The 15,464-nt window shown below is 42.8% G+C and overlaps 1 protein-coding gene across 6 annotated transcripts in view; it reads right to left on the reverse strand.

The window, feature by feature from the left end:
- The window catches only part of TFDP2 (transcription factor Dp-2), a 125,288-nt gene that overhangs the window by 30,587 nt on the left and 79,237 nt on the right, over nucleotides 1-15,464 (reverse strand). For all 6 annotated transcript variants that reach the window (XM_033959719.1, XM_033959718.1, XM_033959720.1 and 3 more), the window contains one exon: nucleotides 10,128-10,271. In XM_033959719.1, the coding sequence (XP_033815610.1) occupies nucleotides 10,128-10,271 (144 nt within the window). The remainder of the gene's footprint in view (nucleotides 1-10,127; nucleotides 10,272-15,464) is intronic.

The raw sequence follows: 15,464 nt of genomic DNA on the forward strand, positions 1-15,464 counted from the left end.
GCCTTAGTAAAAGGACCCCAAAGAGTGATAATATATCTAACCATTAGATATCACTAGAATAGAGAGTTGCATGGGGACAGAAATCCCACCCATCCCCGCAAGGAATTACCTCTATCCCCACCCGTCCCCATAAAAAGCAGCAATTACTTCTGACAGGATCATCAATTCCAGTTTCTTTTGTGTTTGCGCTGCTGTTTTCCTTGTGGAATCTCTTTGGTGGAACCCTTTTTGTTTTCTGTTCAGGAAATTAACTTAAAAACCCCTCTTTTACTAAGGCTGACGTGTCCATTATATTATATGGACGAACCCTGCTTCCAAAGCTTTCCATCCCCGTGGGAGTCCCGTTGGCCAGAGGGGGGGTCCCCGTGGGAGTCCCATGGGCCAGAGGGGGGTCCCCGTGGGAGTCCCGTGGGTTAGGGGGGGGATTCCCGCGGGAACTCCACGGGACCAGCGGGATTCCCGCGATCACCGTTCTCGTGCAGACCTCTACACTAGACTTCAAAGATTAGATTTTACAATTTAACCACAGATAGATGTTGCTATGCTTTTCTACTACAGGACGCCAAACTCCTGTCAAGAGTTTGAGATTGAATATATCTCTTCAATGGGTCCTCAGGGATGGAACCGAGTACCTATGTATATTCGACAGCAGGGGAACCGCGGTGTTTTAAAGAGATTGTTGAAGAGACATTTGTTTTGCAGTATGAAATACGGGAATCATTGATTTGTAAGGTCTGACGCTGGTTGCTTTTGTTTGGATGTCAAATATTTATTAAGTGTATGTTTATGTTTTCTATTGTGTATGTTCCATTTTGTGAACCGCTCTGTAAAAAGTGGGTTATAAATTTTAAAAATAATAATAATAATATACATGGAGGGGCATAATCGAAAGGAACGCCTAAGTCCATTTTCGTCTAAGTCGCAAGTCATCCAAAGTAAAAAAACAGCTTAGGACACATTTTTGAAAAATATGTCCAAATTTTTTTTTTCGTTTCAAAAATTGTCTAAGTATACGTCCTACCGATCTGATCATCCAAGCCGCTAAATCGTCTATCTTTATACCACATTTTTGTCCAACTTTTCGTCCAAGTCAAAAATACCTAGAACAAGCCTTGTTGGACGTGGGATGGGTCTGCAAAGTGATGGACTGAACACCCAGACATGGCACCTAAATAATGGGGTACCTTACAGGGCACTGCTGTGAACTTCACATAAAGGGTGCCATGTCTTCATCTCACTACAGCTCTCTTATAGGTCATGGTGAGCCCCCCAAACCACTTCCAGAATCCCCTAGACCCACTTATCTACCACCCCAATAGCCCTTATGGCTGCAGGAGCCACTTATATGCCAGTCCAAAAAGGTTTTAGGGGTGTATACGGTAGTGCACATTTCAATATCAATGCAGTGATTACAGGGACTTATGGGCATGGGTCCTCCTCTCCATGGTTCCCTAACCCACCCCTAAGACGGCTTAAGACGTCTCTGTGCAGCACGACTAGGCTTTCCTATGCCAGGTGATGATGTTTTGGAGGCACAATTTTCAAGTTGTGAATAATATTTTTATGGGGGTGGAGGGGGGGAGTCCGTGATCACTGGGGTAGTGTGTGGGGGTCTGTAGTTTGTGTCTGCAGTGCTTATCTGGTGACTTTAGGTGGGTTTTTGTGACTTAGACCATGTTTTAAATGGTCTAAGTCACAACGTCCAAGTTCCGTCTATGCTGTGCTGTATAACTTTCGGTTATACAAGCAATACGACTAAGTCTAAGCCTGCCCATATCCCGCCCAAATCCTGCCCTCGACACTCCTCCTGAAACATCCCATTTAGCTATGGTCATTCAGCGGCACTGTGAAGGCCTAGGTCATTTTTAAATACATCCAAAACCCGGTTTTATTATCGGCACTTGGACGTTTTTGACTGATGATCGTCCAAGTGCCGACTTTGGCCGGTTTTTGGACGTTTTTCTCTTTCGATTATGAGCCCCATAGCAACCACCACCAAACTGCATGGTTCAGTCACTAGATGCCACCAGACATAGCAAACAATTAAAAAGCTATATGGTTCAGTCTTCAGTCTTTAGATTTCACAGAAAAAAAATGAACATAATCTTACTACCAAAGGCTGGCCCAAAACAGGTTAGGATTAATGCATAGGCAAACAAGGCATGTGCCTAGGGCCCAAATGTTTAGGAGGGGTCTTCTCAATTGCTGCCAAGACTCTGGTAAGAAATTTGCAGGCAGAAAGAATGGTTGGATGGGGGGAGGCCAGAGTAGTATACTCTTCCTATCCCCTGATGTTATTCTCCAGGAAGCAGGGAAGTCAGCGAGCAGCGTTTCTTTCATCCTGTGTCATCCTCTGCTGGTTTTCCTTTGCAGTGATAACCAAGGGGGTCCATTCTGAAACTTTGGAATGTATTTATACTATGATGGGGGGGCCCAATGGCCTTGTTTGACTAGGACCAACCAAAGGATTAATCCTGGCCTAGTGGCAGCAGTAGCGGAAATATGTGAAGCAAGCATCAATCCATCTGTCTGCATTTTTTGTGTATGCATGTGTTTGCGTGTAGGAACATCTGTGTATGTTTGTGACTGGGAAAGTAGAGAAAAGGGGTGAGGTAATCTGAAAGGAGCGATTCCCATTTGCTTGAACGCCTCAACAGTTCACTGTTGCTAAAGCCAGAACAGCTTTTCCCGTACAAATGCGCTTTATTGCTCTGGCACCCCTAAGTCTGATCTGGTCCATTTTCAAACCTGATGTATCTTTTCATCAAATTTTTCCTTCCATGGCAAATCTGATCCCACTCCAATAAATTTTCAGACAGTTATTTTACCCCAGACGGACCTTTCTCTTTCTCTTTTTTTTTTTTTTAATTCTTTATTCATTTTTAAACTTTCAACAAGCAAGTTGTAATACAATCATATCCACTTTAATATCACTTTTTAATCATACATTTATTAAATCATAATATAATTTATCCCTCGCTTCCTCCCTCCCATATATCAGTATAGTTTCAGATAATTTGAAATTGAACCCTGGACCTTTCTCAATCTCTCATATATCATTTTTTCCCCCCCAATACCTTTAGGGTTAGAAAGAATTTTTAAAAAGTTAACGCATTCTGCAATGACTGCAGCCACTGAAGATTTTCACAGAAAGTGCTAACCTGTACAAACACTTCTGCTGTCATCTGCAGCGTATTGGACTGAACTAGACGCAAGCTGCATTGCTGAACAAACGCCAGTACGGACTGTGCAAATACATTCGAGAGCTGCCAGCAGCGTCCTGGATCTCAGCCTCTCGGCAGTGCTATCTACTCAGACTTCCTGAGCTCACATCTGAGAGATTGCAGGGATATAAAATTTAATACCAGCATCAACAGCCTCCTTTCTCCCTCCCCTTCTTTTACAGAACCAGTAATACGAATAGGCTATGCACTCTGTTACATTTTCCCTCATCAAATATCACACTAACCTAGGGCATACCAATGAGGATGAGGGGAGCCCATTTCAGAGCTCACTGAGGCTCCTTATGATATAGGACAAGCCATTGCCTCAGATACAAAAACTCAGATTGTGAGCCCTTCAGGGTCCAAAGAATATATATACTAAACCTACATGTAAGGCGTCTTGAACAACATCTGAAAAAGGAGTGAACTAAATTCAAAATGCCTTTCCTCCCCCTATTCTGCTTACACTACAGATACATCTAAAGACTGGCAAAACCCAAGGGCTTGATTTCAACTGTAAACCACTCGATTTTTAGGGACCCCCCCACCAAAAAAAAACACATTTTACAAAATCCTGCTTTCAAGCTCAAAGGGCTTTACTGTGCTCTGAGGTTCTTTTAAACAGGACATAAATAGAGAGGTTAGAAAGTCAGTTTGAATCAGTTGTTCCCACTGCAAGCGGCAGACAGACGCTGAACGGAACATACTGAACGCCGACAGATTCTCAATAAAGGGCTTAAACACACATTCCCATGAACAAGAAAAGAGAATGTGGGATCCGCATTTCCTTATTTATAAAAAAAAATCTCTTCTCTCGTCAAACAATATTCTTTCAAGCGCTAGCTGGGTAGTTCAGTAGTAGTGCTGAATGCTGCTCTGTGGAGGAACCTGGTTCAATTCCAGACTCATGTCAGCCCTGGGATGAGATTGCCGATATGACAGGATTCGCCGCTGGGGGGCCGGGGGGGGTTAGAATCATTATAAGAAGTTTATGGATATTTGGGAGCCATTGACAACATTCTGCAAGGAGTGATTGTTGATTTCCCCTTTTGATAATACACGTCCGGGGGGGGGGGGAGGGGGGGAAGCTAATTTTTATTTAGAGTGCAATTTTTGGATATGTAGATGGGGGGATATGTATTTGTCATAGAATATAATTTTGACTGATTTTAAGTGCTGATATAGTGTAAAATGTTTGTAAAATATATTGCACTTAGTTTTGGCTTTAAAATGAATAAATATTTTTTTAAAAACCACAAAAAACCAATATTTTTTCAAGCACTAGCTGGGTAGTTCAGTAATAGTGCTGAATGCTGCTCTGTGGAGGAACCTGGTTCAATTCCAGACTCATGTCAGCCTGGGATGAGTTTGCCGACATGACAGGATTCACCACTAGGGGGCGGGGGAGGTGGGTTAGAATCAGATCCACTCACCAATTAGCTCATTTGAATTATATAGAACTGTTTTGTATTGGATGGATGGGAAAATCAAAGTAAAAGATAAGTCAAATTTTAGCTATCTGTTAAAAGCGAACAATTAAATTTCAGGGGATTTGATTAGTAACATCTTATTAAATCCAAGGTAAATCTATAATGGGAACACACTAGATTAACACATTAGATCAAAGGTTCCCAAACTCCAGCTGGTTAGTTTTCAATGAATACACATGAGGTAGATCTGCAAATCAATGAGGCACTGTATGCAAATCAATCTCATGAATATTCATTGTGGCTATCCTGAAAATATAACTGGCAGGGGTTCTCCCAAGACAGGATTGGAAACCACAGTATTAATTATATTAAAAAGGTCAGCAAATTCTTTATCTCAACCCTGGCTTGTCCAAGTTCAGTCCTCAAGGGCTGAAAGCAGACCAGGTTTTCAGGATATCTCTAATGAATATGCATGACAAAGCTCATTTCAAGGATTTCGTCTTTTAATATCCTAATCTTTGTGCTAATAGTGTTATGAGCAATTTGTTTAAGATGTTTCTCCTGCTTTAGTGTATGTTACTATATAAAATCTCAATAAAATTTTGGAACTGAAAAAAAAAAAAAAAAAAAAGAAGCACAAAACTGCACATTCAGATTAAAGAATACTGCCAGTTACATGAGCAACTTAATTGGCTACATTTGGTGTGAATTAACGTTAACAACCAATAATCATCAGTTATTGGAGTTAACTGACACTATTTGGCCCTAATTTGCAGTTTCGCGTGTAACAAGGACAAAAGCTGTGGAATCTATGATCTTGATACAAAATTTTTATTCAAAATTCTTCACATAACGAATGCAGTTCAATCATCCAAAGCAATAATACACAGTAGAAATGTGGTGTGGACTAGAGAATGACACGGGGAAAAAACCTGTCCCCGTCACTGCCCTGTCACCGGACCACCGTCCCCTTCACCGCCCCGTCCCCGCCGTCTCCGTCACATCCACCCTTCCCTCTCACCACCTCACCGCCCTTCAGTGGCCTGAGAATCTCTTTCCCTCCCCCTTACCTTCATGGTGCTTTAATAAAGAAACTTACTGAAGTCGGCAGAGACTGCCTGCCTGTGCCTGCATAAGAACATAAGAAATGCCTTCACCGGATCAGACCATAGGTCCTTCTAGTCCGGTGACCGCACACACGGAGGCTAAGCTAGGTGTTCCCTGATGAAGACCTTGTTTACCCATATCCCTCACTGTGATTTGCAAGAAGGTGTATATCCAACTTGTCCTTGAATCCTAGAATGGTAGTCTCCATCACAACCTCTTCTGGGAGAGCATTCCAAGCGTCCACCACTCGCTGTGTGAAACAGAACTTCCTGACATTTGTCCTGGGCCTGTTGCCCCTCAGTTTCAGTCCATGACCTCTTGTATGAGTCACATTTGACAGTGTGAATAACGATGTTTCTTGCTCTATTTTGTCAAATTCTTTAAGTATTTTAAAAGTCTCTATCATATCCCCGAAAGTTGCGTCAGAGGACAAGCTTCCACCCACACACATGCGACCGCAGGCAGGCAGGTTTTTGCGGCAGGCTTCAGTAAGTTTCTTTACTAAAGCGCCGCGAAGGTAAGGGGGAGGGAGGGAGATAGATTTGGCTGTAGGGAGGGAGGGAGGGAGGGAGAGGGCCATGCGCAATCGGTGACTGCGTGCCTTCCCTCCCTTAACTGCGGTGTCTGCAGTGAGCACTTTCCCCCCCCACCACCATTTTGGCGGGTTAGCCATGGGTAATTGCCACCGTGTCATTCTCTAGTGTGGACCTGACACAGTCTGTGTTTCAGTCGCAGAAGACCTTCTTCTGGGGTCCGGTATGTTGTTGACCACAAGAATTGGTATGCTTAGAAGCATACTTGGCAGCTATGCTTGATCAGCAACGCTCTCACATACACAGTACCTTGTTTGCTTCTAAGCATGCCAATTCTATATGCGAATGACTGGCATATAGAAGGGGCTCCCCGTTATCTGTGTAACTAACAAACTACTGCATGTTAGCGCACATTTAGACACTTGCATTTATGCCAGATCTATGGCTGCTGTAGCTGTGTGTGCCTAAGTTTAATGCACACAGATGCCTGTTACATTAGATGTCAATACAGAATAGGTTCTCATCATGCAGCATCGGAATCCCTAAAAGGAGGCACCCATCTACAGAACTGCCACCTCTCTGTATAGTTCAACGGCAGAGGGTGGTTGTTCCCAGAAATTATCTGAATGGCGGCGATAGTCAGCCTGCCATCTAAATAACATTACTGTTGTCTGCTCTGCGTGGATATTCAACATAGCTCACTATCTAGAAAGCGGCCCTAAATATCTGTGATTAATTCAGTCGCTGCAGCCGGCATTTAGATATCAGCCCATCTGTCTTGTCAGGGAGCATTTAAATATCCAAATGGTAAAAGGGGACCAGTGCTGACCCGGCAAAACTGCCAGCTGAATCATCCATTTTCTGTTCGGCCTCGCACTGGGCTTTGCTCACCATGAAACAGGAACAATGATAAATGATGGTGCTGAATCAGTATGCCTTAGGCTGCTCCCAGCTTTCTACAAGCTATAAATCACATCAGCTCTCCTACCCGGAAATTACATTTTGGAAGCTTTCTTACTATGAGCAGAATGTCAGCAACAACATTTACAGAGCAGAAGCAGCTATTAGAAAGGTTTTATGATGCAGATCATTTTCTACAGATGGCAGGAAATTGTAGGCTGGCATGGAAATCCCTGTCCAATCAGCAAAGCGGTCGGCAGCTCCTATTTTCTTTCACAGAACATAAGAATAGCCATACTAGGTCAGGCCAATGGTCCATCAAGCCCAGTAGCCCATTCTTACGGTGGTCAATCCAGGTCCCTAGTACCTGGCCAAAACCCAAAGACTAGCAACATTCCACACTAACGATCCAGGGCAAGCAGTGGCTTCCCCCATGTCTTTCAGTAGAAGGAGCATCAGTGGCCAGAGTGGTACATGCATGCTTGACTCAATCGGGACTTGAAATCTGTCGCCCCTATTTGAAGACTGTCACTGCAATGGCTGGGACAGAATTAAAAGAGGAACCAACATGAAGGAAAATACCCTGAATATTGTGAATGAGAGCGCATTGCGTCATGGCTTCAGTAGTCTCTTTCTTCCTGTCCTCCGCCTTACTCCTTGTTACCTCTACTCCCAAGTTATCTTATAGTGAACTGCGTTGGCCATATTACTGTACATCAAGAGTGTGCAAATAAAATAAAAATAAATAAATACTGCACAGTTGTGGCAAATATTTACTAGTTCCATAGCCCCACTGGCTCTGCTTAAGATACTAACCATGTTTACCAAGCCCTAGGCCAAAAGAGAGTTAAACGGGAAGTACCAACTATAAAAATAAACAATCATTTTTAGCTTCCATTTTAGGTCTTAAAAAAAAAAATATTCCAATCTTGATTTCCCAAAGCCCTGGATTCCCACAGTGAACAGCAGCAATGCTTGGAAATATCAATTTACAGCCTCCCCTCAACTTAAAAATGCACCCATGAGCCTGAGAGCCAACATTTAAAGGAAATTTCCCTGTGGAATCTTCCCTTAAGACCTAGCAAAGCTTGAAGAATGGTCTGAAATTTGGCAGCTAAAATGTAATGCTAAGAAATGCAAGGTCATGCATTTGGAGGGGAGAAGGGGGGTAAAGAACTTATGTGCAGGACAGAAGAGCGAGATACTTGGGTGTGATTGTATGTGATGATCTTAAGGGTGGCCAAACAGGTTGAAAAGGTGATGGAGAAAGCTAGACGGATGTTAGGTTGCATAAGGAGAGGTATGGCTAGTAGGAAAAAGAAAGGTATTGATGCCCCTGTATAAGACTCTGGTGAGACCTCATTTAGAATATTGTGTACAATTCTGGAGGCCGCACCTTCAAAAAGATATAAAAGGGATGAAGTCGGTCCAGAGGAAGGCTACTAAAATGGTGCATGGTCTTCATCATAAGGTGTATAGGGACAGACTTAAAGATCTCAATATGTATATTTTAGAGGAAAGGTGGGAGAGAGGAGACATTTAAATATCTACGTGGCATAAATGCACATGAGGTAAGTCTCTTTCAATTGAAAGGAAGCTCTGGAATGAGAGGGCATAGGATGAAGTTATAAGGTGATAGGTTCAGGAATAATCTTCTTTTTACAGAAGGGGTGGTAGATGCATGGAATAGTCTCCCAGAAGAGGTGATAAAGACAAAGACTGTGTCTGAATTCAAGAAAGCATGGGATCTCTTAGAGAGAGGAAGAGATGATGGTTACTGCGGATGGGCAGACTCTGCCATCATGTTTCTATGTTTCGTTGGTGGGGTCTGCAGGTACCAGGACTGCCAGTGAAAACTCCCCACCATAAAGTATTTGCACTCTCATGTCCTATTATTCAACCATTTTGACAGACAGTGCAATCCATAATTCTCACGATTTCTGGTGTTGACATCCAACGTCACATGTTTGACATTTGGAATGTACTGTGTTTGTAAGAATTTTGTTTCCCAATCCAATTCTTATTGTTAGTGGTGAGATGTACTCAGTCTAAATACTGGAAAAAAAAGTTCTGCTCTAACTAAAGCCTAAGGCATCTTAACCCTTTAATTGGCAGATGGTGAAACGGCTGCTTTACGTAACTTGAAGCTGAACGAGAGCAACAGTGCCAAGTAAACATGCATTTGGAGATGCAGATCTCCCATAAGAGCCATAGAAGACACAAATTGCTTCTGAGCAACAATTCCAAATAAAGGGTTAAAGATGGAAAAACTGAGGTATGAACCATTATGATGAGAAACCATACTTTTTAAAGACCTGGATTCCGGTTTTATAGTTTATGCAAATCTTAACTACATTTACACAAACCTGTCCTGTTTAGACTTTTGTTGATAAATGGATCTGACCCAGAACCCTGAGTCAGATCGCTTTATTTTTGGATGTTCTGTTTTGACTTTTGTCTATTGAGAGAGGGTGGAGATGAATTTCTGTTGTGTGTTAAACTGCTATTTTGAGAGGAATTTCAGGATTTTGATTTCTGAGAATCTCCGATAGCGTTGCATTATCAGAAAATTGTATCACCACGGTTGGTGCTTCCATTTCTTGGACCTTGCTCTTTATGTTTCCAATGAAAAGATTTGAAACAAAAATAAATACATAATAAACAAACTCTCCACTTCTCCCCTGCAGGACTGACCCACCCTCCAGTGTGGTTGCTTTTCCCCGAAGAGGGCAGTTTTAAAGGGCTCTTCTCCACCGATGAACAGCTATTTATCTACAGAGAAGCTTTTTCAAACAGCCCCTTAAGGTAGACATCATTTCTGTTACAAATCAGGATGTACTAAGTTAAAAATAAAAAATACAGTACTTGCTTTTATTACCTTCACTGTTGGGCTGTACTACTAGGATATATACCGAGGTTGGGCTCCTGCTTACCTCTAGATTCTGACATTCTTGGGCTGAATTGGTAGGCAGGCCAATCCATTTAATTTCTTTTTTCTCTTTGGAAATGATGTTCATAGCCATGAGCACATTCAGAGCATCGTACACTCGACGTCTGATATTCTTCTGATCATAAGCCTGTTAAAAAAGGAGAGCGATCACTGAAAGAAAGATTAAAGGAAAACCAGGCCTAAATACCTACGCCAAAGTTGTGCGCAGGTTGGGTGTATTCTATTACAGTGTGCACAATGTTTAGGAATGCCAACGATCTGCCCATGGTCCTCCCCTGACCACGCCTTTTCAAGATTCGTGCACTAGAACCGACGCGCACCACTTTATAGAATGTGCCTACCAAGCTGCGCATGTAACCTCTAATTGGCGAGGATTAGTATCAATTATGAGGTGTTCCTTGCCAATTACTGGTGTCGCCAATTGGTTTTGCTACACAATTAAGTTGCGCAAGCAACTCGGCTGTGCACCCCAACTCGAGTGCACAACGTATGGCGCTATATAGGGCTGTGGCGTTGGTATACAAAACCTTTGACGCCAACTCCTTTATTTATGGTATCTCCACTTTGACTGAAATTCTTGCTGTGTTGTGGCCTGCCTGACTCAGTGCATAGAGTCCCGTCTCTGGCAGTCTTCAAGTCCAGGCTGAAAGTCCACTTTTTCAAGGCTGCACTTAAGTCCTACTCTGCCAGCTTGTAAAACACCCATATCTTATTCCCTCTACCTCTTAAGTCCCTTGTAATTCCTACCTAAGTACCATATATAAATTCACGTTTGTCCTCTATGTCTGTCATAACCAGATTGTAAGCTCTTTCGAGCAGGGACCGTCTCTTGCATGTTTAATGTACAGCACTGCGTGCGTCTGGTAGCGCTTTAGAAACAACAAGTAGTGGTGCCTAATGATAAAATGCCAACTATGCATATGTCAGGGGTGTCAAAGTCCCTCCTCGAGGGCCGCAATCCAGTCGGGTTTTCAGGATTTCCCCAATGAATATGTATGCGATCTATTTGCATGCATTGCTTTCATTGTATGCTAATAGATCTCATGCATATTCATTGGGGAAATCCTGAAAACCCGACTGGATTGCGGCCCTCGAGGAGGGACTTTGACACCCCTGATCTACGTTATATAAGAATAGCACTTATATGCATAATTGACATTACTAACTGGCACTTAGGCACATAAGTTCAAGGCACCATTCTGTACCGTATGCACAAAAATCACTTAGTGCTAATGTGAAGCGGTCTAAACATAGTAGAGTATGCCTAACTAATGCCAACTTTAGATTCACTAATGCCAACGTGGCTAGTATTCCGTAACCGAATCTTGATGCCAAGAAGCAATTATAGAATTGGCACCAAGGCCCTGATTCTATACAGCCCGCAGGCGCTTATTACAAAATCACGTTTAGCATCACCTAAAGGCAGCGCTTAGGCATCCTAACATTTCAGTGTCCCCAATTTATGCCAGGGTTTTTCTTCACCTAAATGTCAGGTGCCAATATCAGGGCCCAAGAGCTCAAAGAGGCGCTTAACTCAAAACCATGCCCATGATCTCCCCCCAACCACACCCAGCTAGGCACCTACTTTTTACAGAATTGAGGTTTTCCAAGTTAGGCGCCTAACTTTCAATTAAGTCCAATTGAAACCAATTGTGAGGTGCTGAGTGCCAATATCGGCGCCTAAATTTTGGCGGACTTTATAGAATCAGGACCTGAGTGCATGATAATGGGGTGTCTAAATCTGGGTTCTAGTTTTTAGGATTGCCACCTGTGTGTACACATGTATTTTATATAATATGCATGTATATCACAACTCTGATCCAGTATATACACAGCACACATATAAATACCCAGCATCTCACTGGTTTGCATACTTATGCATACATATCTATATACACAATTTTGTAAAACATAATTTACTTGTAGAAAATCCTTTATAAAAACTACCAAACTTATTTTTCACTGGCCTCCAATGAAATATAGAGAGAGTTCTGTCTTGTTGCAAGCTGTTATAACTATTTATTTAAAAATGTATATACTACATACAACTATGTGGTTTACATATTACATACATGTTATCCTGCGCTCCCTACGATCGCCACACATGTAACACAGACCTAACTGAACACTTTTTTTTTAACATCCCCCCTCCCCATGGTAGATGTCAAAATACCAAGTCAGCATATACAGACATTATCAGGTCAAATTTCAACAATTAGAGATGCAGAAAGGCATTAAACCATAAGTTCCTGTCAGAATATTCTAGAGAACTATATCTTTAAATTAGCACATCCGATCCACCATTAACATACAGAAACATAGAAACATGATAAGGACAGATTCTTCAAACTGTGGGGACCCACAACCACTAGGGGTCACTCGGAGAAATTGAAAGGGGACAGGTTTAGAACAAATGCTAGAAAGTTCTTTTTTACCCAAAGGGTGGTGGACACATGGAACATGCTTCCGGAGGAGGTAATAGGCCAGAGCACTTTACAGGGGTTCAAGGAAGGTTTGGATAGGTTCCTAGAGGATAGGGGGATTGAAGGGTACAGATAGAACTAGAGGTAGGTTATAAAAGTGGGCAAAAACCACTTCACAGGTCACGAACCTGGTGGGCCACCGCGGGAGCGGACCGCTGGGTGAGATGGACCTCTGGTCTGACTCAGTGGAGGCAACTTCTTATGTTCTTATGTTCTTATGATGGCAGATAAAGGCCAAATGGCCCATCCAGTCTGTCCATCCACAGTAACCATTATCGCTTCATCTCCCATATACCTATCCCACAGCTTCTTAAATTCAGACACAGTCTTTGTCTCCACCACCTCTTCCAGGAGACTGTTCCATGCATCTACCACCCTTTCTGTACAAAAGTATTCCCTTAGATTACTCCGGAACCTATCACCTCTTAACTTCATCCTATGTCCTCTCATTCCAGAGCTTCCTTTCAAATGAAAGAGACTTGACTCATACGCATTTATGCCACATAGTTATTTAAATATCTCTTTCATATCTCCCCTCTTCCACCTTTTCTCCAAAGTATGCATATTGAGATTTTTAAGTCTGTCCCCATACGCCTTATGATGAAGACCACACACCAGAACACATGGCAAACATCAACAGTAGAGAGTGCCCAATCAGTGATAACTGACATTTTCATTTTTTGCTTAGTCTGTTCTCTAATACTGATAAGAGCCTGAGGAAGGGAGCTTTATTGTTATTTAAGAACATAAGAATTGCCGCTGCATCGTGCCCAGCAGTCCCCTCATGCGGCGGCCCCTAGGTCAAAGAACAGTGCTCTAAATGAGCCCAGCCTCACCTGCATACTTTCCAGTTGAGCAAGAACTTGTCCAACTTTGTCTTGAATCCCTGGAGGGTGTTTTCCCCTATGACAGACTCCGGAAGAGCGTTCCAGTTTTCTACCACTCTCTGGGTGAAGAAGAACTTCCTTACGTTCATACGAAATCTATCCCCTTTCAACTTTAGAGAGTGCCCTCTCGCTCTCCCTTCCTTGGAGAGGGTGAACAACCTGTCTTTATCTACTAAGACTATTCCCTTCAGTATCTTGAACGTTTCGATCATGTCCCCTCTCAATCTCCTCTTTTCGAGGGAGAAGAGGCCCAGTTTCTCTAATCTTTGCTGTATGGCAACTCCTCCAGCCCCTTAACCATTTTAGTCGCTCTTCTCTGGACCCTTTCGAGTAGTACCGTGTCTTTCTTCATGTATGGCGACCAGTGCTGGATGCAATACTCCAGGTGAGGGCGCAACATGGCCCGGTACAGCGGCATGATAACATTCTCCGATCTGTTCGTGATCCCCTTCTTAATCATTCCTAGCATTCTGTTCACCCTTTTTGCCGCCGCCGCACGTTGCATGGATGGCTTCATCGACTTGTCAATCAGAACTCCCAAGTCTCTTTCCTGGGAGGTGTCTCCAAGTACCGCCCTGGACATCCTGTATTCGTGCATGAGATTTTTGTTACCGACATGCATCACTTTACATTTATCCACGTTGAACCTCATCTGCCATGTTGATGCCCATTTCTTGAGCCTAATTATGTCACGTTGCAGATCTTTGCAATCCCCCTGTGTCTTCACTGCTCTGAATAACTTGATAACTGCAAATTTAATCACCTCACTCGTCGTAACAATGTCCAGATCATTTATAAAGATGTTAAAGAACATGGGTCCAAGCACCAAGCCCTGTGGCATCCCACTGGTGACACTCTTCCAGTCCAAGTATTGTCCATTTACCCCCACTCTCTGTTTCCTATGATCCAGCCAGTTTTTAATCCACGTGAGTATTTCACCCTCGATTCCATGGCTTTCAATTTTCCAAAGTAGTCATTCATGTGGAACCTTGTTGAACGCCTTCTGAAAATCCAGACATTTATCAGCACAAGCAATCACTGAGAGAATATATCCCATATAAGATATGGGCTCTGAACACAATACATTTATTACCAGACAGGGACAAAGGCTCTGGAAGTATTGGTGTGTTCTCATGTTTTCAGCCATGTTTTCATAAAAACCCTTTTCACTTTGAAAGAACATAAAAATTTCAAGTGCAGATGAAATAGCCTGAGGGGAAAAATACACAAAATAAGATTAACAGCAAGAGAAACTGAGTCAAGGCAGGAACATTTGAGGGAATTGTATTTAGTGCATCTGTTCAAAAACTGCACATGTCTGGAATCTGGTTTGTTAAGTTCTGGATCTGGGTCATTTCAGAGCAGAATTTCATAGCTGAAACTTGGAAAGGTATTGCTGCTTTTAAGCTGCATTTGTGTTGCCTGAGGTTACTGCAGCTGCCTGAGAGCGTGATGAACTGGGTTCAAGACCCGGGGAAAGCACACTTGAAATTCTACGTTACGGAGATGGTGGTGGATGCCTGGAATGCGCTTCCGAGAGAGGTGGTGAAGAAGAAAACGGTGACTGAGTTCAAAGAAGCGTGGGATGAACACAGAGGATCTAGAATCAGAAAATAATATTAAATATTGAACTAAGGCCAGTACTGGGCAGACTTGCACGGTCTGTGTCTGTATATGGCTGTGTGGGGGAGGATGGGCTGGAGAAGGCTTCAATGGCTAGGAGGGTGTAGATGGACTGGAGTAGGTTTTGACGGAGATTTCGGCAGTTGGAACCCAAGCACAGTACCGGGTAGAACTTTGGATTCTTGCCCAGAAATAGCTAAGAAGAAAAAAATTTAAAAAATTTAAATTGAATCAGGTTGGGCAGACTGGATGGACCATTTGGGTCTTTATCTGCCGTCATCTACTATGTTACTATATTTTGCAGTCTTTCCCTCTTGATCATAGTAG

This window comes from Geotrypetes seraphini, chromosome 9 (genome assembly GCF_902459505.1).
Source record: "Geotrypetes seraphini chromosome 9, aGeoSer1.1, whole genome shotgun sequence".
NCBI lineage: Eukaryota > Metazoa > Chordata > Amphibia > Gymnophiona > Dermophiidae > Geotrypetes > Geotrypetes seraphini.